The 10,082-nt window shown below is 40.0% G+C and overlaps 1 protein-coding gene across 1 annotated transcript in view; it reads right to left on the bottom strand.

Annotated features, from left to right (window-relative positions):
* The window catches only part of TOPAZ1 (testis and ovary specific PAZ domain containing 1), a 109,626-nt gene extending 100,841 nt beyond the window's left edge, over nt 1-8,785 (bottom strand). Inside the window, exons 1-2 of the mRNA XM_006868775.1 lie at nt 8,575-8,785; nt 5,544-7,980 (exon numbers count right to left, since the gene is read on the bottom strand). Coding sequence (XP_006868837.1) covers nt 5,544-7,980; nt 8,575-8,785 — 2,648 coding nt within the window. The remainder of the gene's footprint in view (nt 1-5,543; nt 7,981-8,574) is intronic.
* Between the last annotated feature and the right edge of the window lie 1,297 nt (nt 8,786-10,082).

Here is a 10,082-nt window from a genome sequence, read left to right as displayed (position 1 = left end):
AACTGCCATGGGCTGCCAAAAGAACTGACAGATCTGTGTTGGAAGAAGTGTAGCCAGAATGCTCCTTGGAGGCCAGCATGGCCAAACTTCGTCTCACATACTTTAGACATATTGTCAGGAGGGACCAGTCGCTGGGGAAGGATATCATGTTTGGTAAGGTGGAGGGTCAGAGAAAAAGAGGAAGACCCCCAGCAAGATGGACTGGCAAAGTGGCAGCATCAATGGGCTCAATCATGTAACAATGTTGAGGTTGTCCCAGAATCAGGCAATGCTTCCTTCGGATGTGCATAAGGTCGCTATGAATCAATACAGACTCAATGGCACCTAAAAACATCTGAGATGAATGGTAGGTAATATTTTTAGAGATAAAATAAATCGCTGCCCTCTGACTAATGCATCTTCACTTCCTGAATCTCTCTCAGACCCATTCATGTTCTTCACACCCGCTCCTGCTCCTGTGTTTGAAGTCACCACATCCTTTGAGTTTAATTATTCAAATAGCTCCATACCAGTTTATTTCTCATTGTTGTTGTTGTTAAATGCATAAGAGTCAGTTCGACTTATAGCAACCTTGTATAGGGTTTCCGAGAAGCAGCTGGTGGGTTTCCAACCTTGTGGTTCACCATCCAGTGCTGATCCTACAGCACACTAGGAGTCCTTATTTCCCATAATACAGGTGTTGCTGTTGTTGCTAAGTGGGTTCTGACTGATAGTGACCCTTTATAGAGCAGCTGGTAGACTTGAACTGCTGACCTTGTGTTTTGCAGTACAGATACTACAGGTACAATGATTTAAAAAATATAATCGGATCAAATTCTGTATCTGAAAGTCTAGGGAATTCCTACTTGCTCTATGGATAAAGTTCAAATTCACCCTATGTTCTACTTTGTTTGATATCACCACTGTCAAAGAAGGACTTGAATGCAGATCCATTAATCTTAAAAAGCCATGCCAAGCACTTAAGAATCCTCAGGTGGCTAAGGGCCACTTAAGCACTGTAAGCAGTCGTTGGCATATCAATTTCTAAATACCACTATGACAAAGGATACACTAAGACTTCAGGAAAAATAAATACAAGACCATGAAAATAATCTATGAAGAAGATGAATATGATAATAGCAGTGAGAACTGAAGAGAACAGTAATAGATACTAAGGTAAAAGCATAAATAGGATTGTTGCTAAATACTGTCAAGTCCGTTTGGACTCACCAATGTTGTGTAGGTTTCCGAGATTGTAAATCTTTGCAGGGGCAGAAAAACCTCTTCTTTCTCCAGTGGAGTGGCTGGTGGGTTCAAATCACTAACCTTGTTGTTCACAGTCCAAGGTTTATCTTAAGGAGCCACTGTGCTCCTCTGAATAGGATTAAGTGACCCAATAAATACAGAAGTGAAGGACAGGGATATTTCTGGAGTTTCTAGTTATCCTGGAAGTTCCATTCATGAATAGGTAAAATAAGCCAGTATGTATATTGCTGGAAGCTTACACAGGTACAAGAAAATTTTTTGTATAATGAATAACAAAGAAGCTGAAATTGATGTGCTACTCTTACATACATTTTACTTTTCTTTTGAATTTGAGAGTCACAAAGAAGTTCAATGAACCTAAATTAAAAAGAGATCATAAACAAAACTATACTCCACCTAAGTTGTATTTTAGTTTTACACTGATGGAGACAAAAGTTAAGAGTTTGGCACTGATAAAGTGAGGATGAGAGTAGAAAGGGAAAACATGAAGGATATAAAACAAAAACAGACGTGGGTGAGATTAGAGAAGTACAGTACAGAAGAAAAAAAAGAAAATCAAAGCTAAAAGGAGAGGGGAATAAGAGAGGTTGAAGTCAAGTCTGAAGTACTACCCATATATGAGCTACAGTTTATGTGTCAGCTTGGCTGAGCTAGGATTCTCAGTGGTGTAGCAGTTAAGATGTAAGGATCACCTTCATGATATAATCACTCCCCTTATGCAATGTGCCCTGATCTAATTATCCTATGTGTTATAAATTCACACTTCTATGTTAATAAGGTCAGATGCAATCTACAGGATTAGGTTGTTTTTTGAATCAATCACTTTTGAGATACAAAAGATTAAACAGGCAAGCAGAGCTCAAATGGATCTATTACCACCAAGTAAGAAGAGTAAGGAATGAAATTGTGTCCTTTGGACTTGGAGTCCCTATACTGTGATGAAACCTAGATCCAAGGAAAGACTGAAGCCATGCCACATGATGATCTTCAAGGAATGTTGGACCTATAGATGCTGAAAGGAGACAGGACCTTACTACAGAGCTTGTGCTCTGAATTTGGACTTCTGGCCTCCTAAACTGTGGGAGAATAAATTTGTTTAAGGCATCCATATGTGATATTTCTGTTACAGCAGCACTGAGATAGCATATTATATCAAGTCTATCCTCTACTTGTTGTTGTTGTTGTTAAATGCCGTTGAGTCGGTTCCGACCCATAGCGACCCTGTACAGGGTTTTCACGGGTGTAAATCTTTACGGGAGTAGAAAGCCTCATCTTTCTCCCGCGGAGCAGCTGGTAGTTTTGAACCGCTGACCGTAAGGTTCGCAGCCCGATTCGTAACCACTACGCTACCAGAGCTTCAGCATTTTTCAAGTGGCTGATAAAAATCTATCTAGTGGATCCCAACCAGGAATATCAAAAAAAAAAAAAGAAAAGAAACAGAATAAAATACAAAACATGTAATTATATCACTTGTAGTATGGAAACTATTGTTTTGTAAATCTGTTATCTTATATATTTGTAAGGTATGTACTAGATCACAAGGTAAAACATCTTTTACTGTTTGAAGATGACTACTCTAGAATGACTAGCAGAAAAAGTTTAAAAACCATTGCTCAAGACTACTTCAGATTGTTAAATGCCTCCTTGAGACGTCAACTGGCTAATTATTGTCAATGCTCATTTATTTATTCATTTACAGATTGTTACTGAATAAGGCTGCTATACATTTCCTAGGGGTAATTATTCTGCAGATAAGAGAAGCCATGATTACAGCATCCAGTTCACTGGGTCAGAAGCTCCCTAGTCTGATACCATTCTATGTGGTGCTATGTCTCCTGATATTACATACAACCTTTTTATCAAGTACAATACTGTGTATTTCAGTAAAAACAAGAAACAATTATCTATGTGACCTGGAGCAGAAAAAAGTAAAAATCAGAATGAAGTTTATTCATACTGTTCCATTTGTTACTTTAAAGAGATGACTGAGGAAAGGATTGCTATGAGTCAGACCTGACTCGGTAGCACATAATCACTACCACCATTAACTTTCTAATCCACTAGCCGCTCCACAGGAGTCTTGGTATGACACTGTAAGATAAGGACTGGTTTGCTAACCACAAGGTCAGTGGCTCAAACCCACTAGGGGCTCCTTGGAAACCTTATACAGGATCGCTATGTGATGGAACCGATTCAGTGACACTTAAGGGCAACAGCCACTCCACAGGAAAAGGATATGCAGTAGGCTTCTGTAAAGGTTTACAGCTCTGGAAATGTTTGACAATTCTGTTCTGTCCTACAGGATTGCTGAGTTGAAAGTGACTCGATGGCAATGGATTTTTTTTTTTTTTTTTTGGTTCTTATTAACTTTAGAGAGAACATCTAGGCATGTATCAAAGAAATATATTAATATATTGATTCAGCAATTCCTTTAATTTCACTTCATTGTCCCCCACCTGTACCTCTATTTACATACAAGTAAAATGGATGCTTCTATTAATAACAGAATGAGCCAATTAAAAAAAATTATATCCGTGTATATGTAACACTGTGCAATCAAGCAAGTTCCAACTCATAGGGATCCTGACCCTGTATAGGGTTTCTAAGGCTGTAAATCTTCATGACCACAGAAAGCCTTATTTTCCTCCTTCAGAGTAGCTGGTGGATTCAAACTACCGATCCTGAGGTTAGCCCAATGTGTACCAAAAACAATATATGCCTACATAGATGCCAAGAATTGTGCATACAAATTATAAGCAATTAATCTGTTATTTCGGGTGGTGGGATTTTCACCTCCTTTCACACTAATCATTTTTGTATAATCACAACTTTTCATTTATCCCTTATCTTTCTCCACTTTTGGCTGAATGTAGCTCATTGCCAATAGTTTGTAGGCCAACACTTGTATGCAAGAGTTGTTATATTTTTCCTTTGTATTCCAAGAACAAAGAAAGCATGACGTAACAAGAGTAAAACAAACAAACCTATAGTTTAAAAATACAAAACTTCTTTTATTGAACTCTTATATTTGTGTTCAGTGCCAGGCTAAAACCTTATCCATCCATTCTTTGATTTAATCCTCACAACTCCAAAGCAAGAGCTTTCTCGTTTTACAAATAAGGTGAAATTTAATTTGCCCCAAAAGTCACATAACTAGTAAGTGTCAAGAAGATTTAAAAACCTAGATCATATTGCAAAGGTCAAACTCTTAACCATTAGTTTTAGAGCATGACAGACCTGGGTTCAAATCCAGGTTGTTACTAGCAATGTGACCTGTCATCTTCATCCCCCCACTGCATCTTTAAAATGGACAGCATACCATTCTACATTATTGAGTGGTCAAAAATTAATAATAAAGTTCTTGGTTCTCCTATTTGACATATAGAAAGCACTCTATTTGGTGATAAGTTAAATTTCTTACAATACTAGGAACATCAAGATGAGTATGTTATTATAAAAGAGACTAGAATTTAAAAATGCCAGACACATTCAAATTATATACCTTGAATTTTAGTAAAAAGTGTTTACATTTTTCCTTTTAAATCTGCTCACAAAACATTAAAGTATTGCTACATACTAATATAAATTAGAGTTTGAAGAATGGTAAAAGTTCAGTATGTGACATCACATTAAATAAGATTTGGGTCATCAAATAGATTAACCTCCAGAGCATGAAGAGTTACTACAAGGCTCCATTTAAAGTTCCCTCAGCAAACTAGCCCTATTTGAGAACAATTAATCATTATACTAAAACCATCATCCTTTATAAGGTGATGATTTATGAAATGGCTTTTTAAGTACTGAGATTACTTTCAAAAGTTAAATTTTTAGGTTCTTTAATTTGTAGGTTCTTTAACTACTACTATGAATAGTAGTTTAAATAGCTAATCTGCTCCATTACAGCTCTGGTAGCATAGTGGTTACGAATCAGACTGCAAAGCTCAAGGTCAGCAGTTCGAAACTACCAGTTGTTCCATGGGAGAAAGATGAGGCTTTCTGCTCCCGTAAAGATTTACAGCCTCGGAAACCCTGTACAGGGTCACTAAGAGTCGAACCGACTCCATGGCACATAACCAAGCTGCTCCATTATATTTTCCAAGATACATATGATCCTTTATTTCTACTGAAAATTTTACCTTAAGAACATTTCTGGGACTCAGGAATACATTTAAAAAATGACTGTGTTAAATAATGGAGCATGAATGACAACTAAAAAATTAGTGACATCCAAGAGTCTAAAGTGTTGTTGAAACCCCAACAAATATCGGCACCAAAGAGCTAAACTTGAACATGCATACCTCAAGTCATCACTTGGTTCTTTTTTTCCTGGAAGTTCCATGTGCTTGGCGTCTTCTGTTTGGTTCACTTCAGGAACATTGGGCTCTGAGTTTATCACGGGGACTTCTGAAGTAAAAGAAAGCTCCCCTTCATTGGAAACTCCAAAGAGGTCTGGGTCATCCTGAATTACATCAATTAAGAGGACATCATCTTCATATGCTTTAAGAATGTCTGGAAACTCCACTTTAATTTCTGAAAAGCTCTTACTCACTTTTTTACCACTATCTTCAGAGCAAACAGGCTCAAATGTGTCTTTTTCATTAGAACAGAAGGCAGTACTTTTCTCTACACACCCAGGATCACAAAAAAAAGTATTATATTCATCTGTGAGAGAAACAGCTTCCTTGTTAGATACAATGTTGCCTAGTTCGGAGATGTGATTAGATGGCTTATTATTACTATGCTTTGAGGAGCTTGAAGATAAACTATAGGATTTCTTACTGTAGAATGAATCAGAACTCACTTGCACTGGAGTTATACTGTTTTGTATGCTCCAAGACTGAGGTCCTGAAGTTACTGTGGAGACATTTTCTTTACTCCTATACTGTCTTATCTCTACAGACAAATTGTCAAGAAGTTCAAGGGGACTATAAGCTTCTCTCTCTGATGACTTGATATTTATTTTTCTTTTTTCTGCTTTGTTCTTAAGTAAAGGAATTTTAAAATTAGTCAGTCGTCTTGTGTTCAGTATTTTCACCAAATCTGGAACCACAAGCGTCGGCTTAGCGATACATGCTTTTCGATTAATAGTTTTGCCTGTATAGTTATTTGTTTCCTGACCATCCTGGGAAGCCACTGTTAAATTAGGTTTTACTAAATTCCCTATGTCTTTTTTTTTACATCCTGTCATGCTCTGAGTCACATTAATTAATTGAAAACCTTCAGCAGTATCTGAAACTACCTCTGGCCCACTTCTGCTCAGATTCTCTGATCTCACTTTTTTATCATCACTGATTATAGGTTCTATTGCAGAAACTGAAGAGAGATAATTTACATCAGAATTCAATTGTTCTTGACTTGAAAATTCTACGTTTGTTTCTGTTGCGGATCTCTGTAATAATACTTTGGTATCAGTTAAGTCCGTCTTTGTTGGGTGTTTAAGAAAATCATCTTGAGTAAAACTTTCTCTAGACCCAGAAAGAAATAAATTCGATTCTGGCACGGAAGTCTTTTTCCAACAGAGGACAGATATTCTAGCACACGAGTAACAAGGCCAAGTTCTTTTACCAGTCATTGGTATTGTTCTGTGGCAGCTTAACTTTGATTCTTCATCTTCATTTCCCAGCTCTTCCTGTGAGGATCTTTCAATATGATGATAATTAGAAAGACCAGATGTACCAGTGGGTGATTTCACTGTTGAACTTTTCACTGACTTTAAACATTCTTCTGGCTCCGCATTTTTACATACGAGGATCTCTGAATCAGTCTTTGTTTCTTTTAAAAGTGGGTCAAGAATTTTCTGAAATTTAGCCTTTACATGATGTTCAGGACTTGTTTTTTTCCCTTCTGCTTCTGGGAGGCTTAATGAATGATCCATTGGGAAGGGTATGTTATGGTTTACTTTCTTTGAAACTTTAACAGAGCCTTTTTCATTCTGTAAAATACCTACTTCTTTACATTCAGCACAAATGTGGTTTTCTCTTAACACCAACTCAGGCTTGTTATTTAAATTGGAGAAGTTCATCTCAAGAACTGTTTCATCTCCTTTTTCGGACAACTTCATCTTTTTCCTGGGTTTCCTCCCAATACTGCTATCCTCTGTTAAATATTTATTTTTTTCACTTTGAAGGCAAGGAAGCAAGTCATCATTTGTATTTTGGTATAAATCACTTTCTTCACGCAATAATGTATTTACTCCCATTAAGTTTTCTTTAGTCTGTGAAAGTTGAATATTATTTTCATCATTCTTCTCTCTAAGACTTTTAAGATTGTCTTTCTTTGAGGAATTTTCTGCTACGTGAATACATCCATCATCAGGTTTATATTCAAGGCTGTTTTCATCATTATAACCCTTAAAATGGGGGAAACAATTACAATCATGTAACTTTAAAATGGAATTATTTTCTACTCCAGGTGACAAGCTGTTACAAGAATATTTTGGAGTATTCTTGCACAGTTCATTTTGGAATTCAACCTTAATATTTTGTGGAGCTTTCTTTTCAGTTATTTTGACAGGTAGACTCTCTGAAGTTTTACGTTTTTTAAGTTGAATTCTTCTTCCAATACCTTCAGCCAAACCTTCCTTACCACAAGACTGCAAAAAAGCCATATGTTGAAATTCACTGCACTCCACTGTTTGGAAAGATTCCGAACTGGTTAATGATTCCTTCCTTACCAGGTCATTTCCTGGCTGTGGATCATCACTTGAGGCTTCAGTAACTTGTCTTTTTTCCTTGGCTGATTAAACAACAAAACACAACAAAATACTTTACATTAAGGAGGAAAAAGGAACTCCACTTATAAAAATTAAAACTTGGGAAGCCACCCATTTTTATTTCCCCAAATAGCTGTATGGAAGCATATTTTGTTTTCCAATGAAAAGCCCAATTTTCAGTTAAGCCTTGTATACATTCAAAGGCAGATGGATAACCCCTTGCGGCACTTCACACGAGCCATAAGGGTTATTAAGATGAATTTCCCCTACAGGAATTCCGACCAAGGGCTCCTAATGGGACAAACGCCTCTAAAAACCCCGTTTTTCCTCTCCTCATCAAGTGCATCATGTGCAGTAAACTGAGGCGGATTAAGGTTAAGGACAAGTAGGGAAACAAAGATGGCGATGGGGTCGACAGGCCGAGGCATGAAAGATAGGAAGGAAACGCCCACTGAGTGCTTTCTTACTGTATCTTCCCGACTGCAAGGGGAGTTTGGCCGCCTTCGCTGCTTCTAGGGTGGGTCAATCTGCACTTGTCAGGCGCGCTGGGTCTCCCGTCAGGCCTCCCATACCCTCCACTCCCCGCCTTGCGGCCTTCCCAGGCCCAGACACCTCACCTGAGGTCTCATTTTCCACCTCTTCACTCCCAGACACCCGGGTCACCATTCTCCTCTTCGGCCTGTTCTCCTCACGCCCCCCGGTCTCAGGGCCGCAACCTCCCGCCTCGCCTGACTCAGACGCAGCTCTCCGGCCTCGCTTCCTCAGGCAGCGAGCTTCGACTTCACACCCTTGGGCCTCCGCAGGGCCCGGAGGAGGCGGCCGTCGCATCCGCCCGAAGCAGAACCTCCTCGCCCCGTGGAGCCCAGCCGCAACCACTGGCTGGCGCCCACAAACAGCGCAAACGCTACTCCTTCAGGCATGCGCCTACAGCCCTCGGCCCCGCCCCTCACCGCCCACCAGCTCTGCCCGGGGCCGGAAGCGGAAGTGGGGTCTGCGCAGCTTGGGCCTGCCTGTTGCGCCTGGGCCTAACAGGCGGAAGGACAGTGAACCCAGTTAGTCAGGCGCACTCGGGAAGCATCTCTTGTGGCCCCTTAAGACTGCAGCGGCTGGCCAGGGTGACTGGCCGGTTTACCGCTAGTTCAGACCTCCCAAAGACCCATTGGCCTCCGCAAGCCCAAGCTGTTCGCAAAGACCACTGCCTATCGATGACCTTATGACTGCATTCCAAGTACACACTTGGAATCCCTATCCAGTCGATACGTTGTTGTTAAGTGCAGCCGAGTCTGTTTCGACTCATAGCGACCCTGCATAGGGTTTCCGAAGAGCAGCTGGTCGGTTTGAACTGCTGACCTTGCTGTCTAGCGTATTTTTTCCTCAGTGCCACACCAGGACTCCACTCCTGATACAGTCACCCGGATATCCTACTAGTCCTGCAGTCGAGTAGAACTGCTCAGTGGGGTTTCCAATGTGTGTGGTGTTTTTGTTTTTTTCCCCCAAGTAGATTGCCAGTCTTTTCTTCCGAGGTGCCTATGTGAGGTCTTTCAACCTTTCAACGGTTTGCACCACTCGGAGGCACAATATATTCTACAAGCACCTCAAACCCAGAATGTGCGAAACTGAGTTTACTTAATCCACTACATCCATATTCACTCCATCTACTCCATAGTACTTTCCAGTGTTTGTCAGACACTTTTATCTTTGGCAAAGAGACATTGGTTGCTTCTTAAGTTTTATTCATTCTTCCATCTTGGTGCCGTTTCCCTGCTGTCAAATAATTGTTAGTGCCATTTTCAAGCGAGTTCCAACTCAGTGATCCTGTATAGGGTTTCCAAGGAGCTCTCGTAGCATAGTGGTTACCAGTTGGGCTGCTATGCAAGGTCAGCAGTTCAGATCTACCAGCTGTTAAGCAGAAGAAAGATGAGGCTTTCTGCTACTGTAAAGATTTACAGCCATGGAAACCCTATGTAGGGTCTTTATGACTCGGAACCGACTCCATGGCACATAACCAGCATAGGATTTCCGAGAAGCAGCAAATGGACTTGACCCACTGACCTTGTGGCTATAAGTCCAGTGCTTATTTTACAGCGCCACACCAGTACTCGGCTGCCAAGTAATGTTTCTCTCA

The sequence above is a fragment of the Chrysochloris asiatica genome, unplaced genomic scaffold, assembly GCF_000296735.1.
Source record: "Chrysochloris asiatica unplaced genomic scaffold, ChrAsi1.0 scaffold00124, whole genome shotgun sequence".
Lineage (NCBI taxonomy): Eukaryota > Metazoa > Chordata > Mammalia > Afrosoricida > Chrysochloridae > Chrysochloris > Chrysochloris asiatica.
Note: the sequence above shows the minus strand (reverse complement) of the source record. Positions and strands in the feature narration are given on the sequence as shown.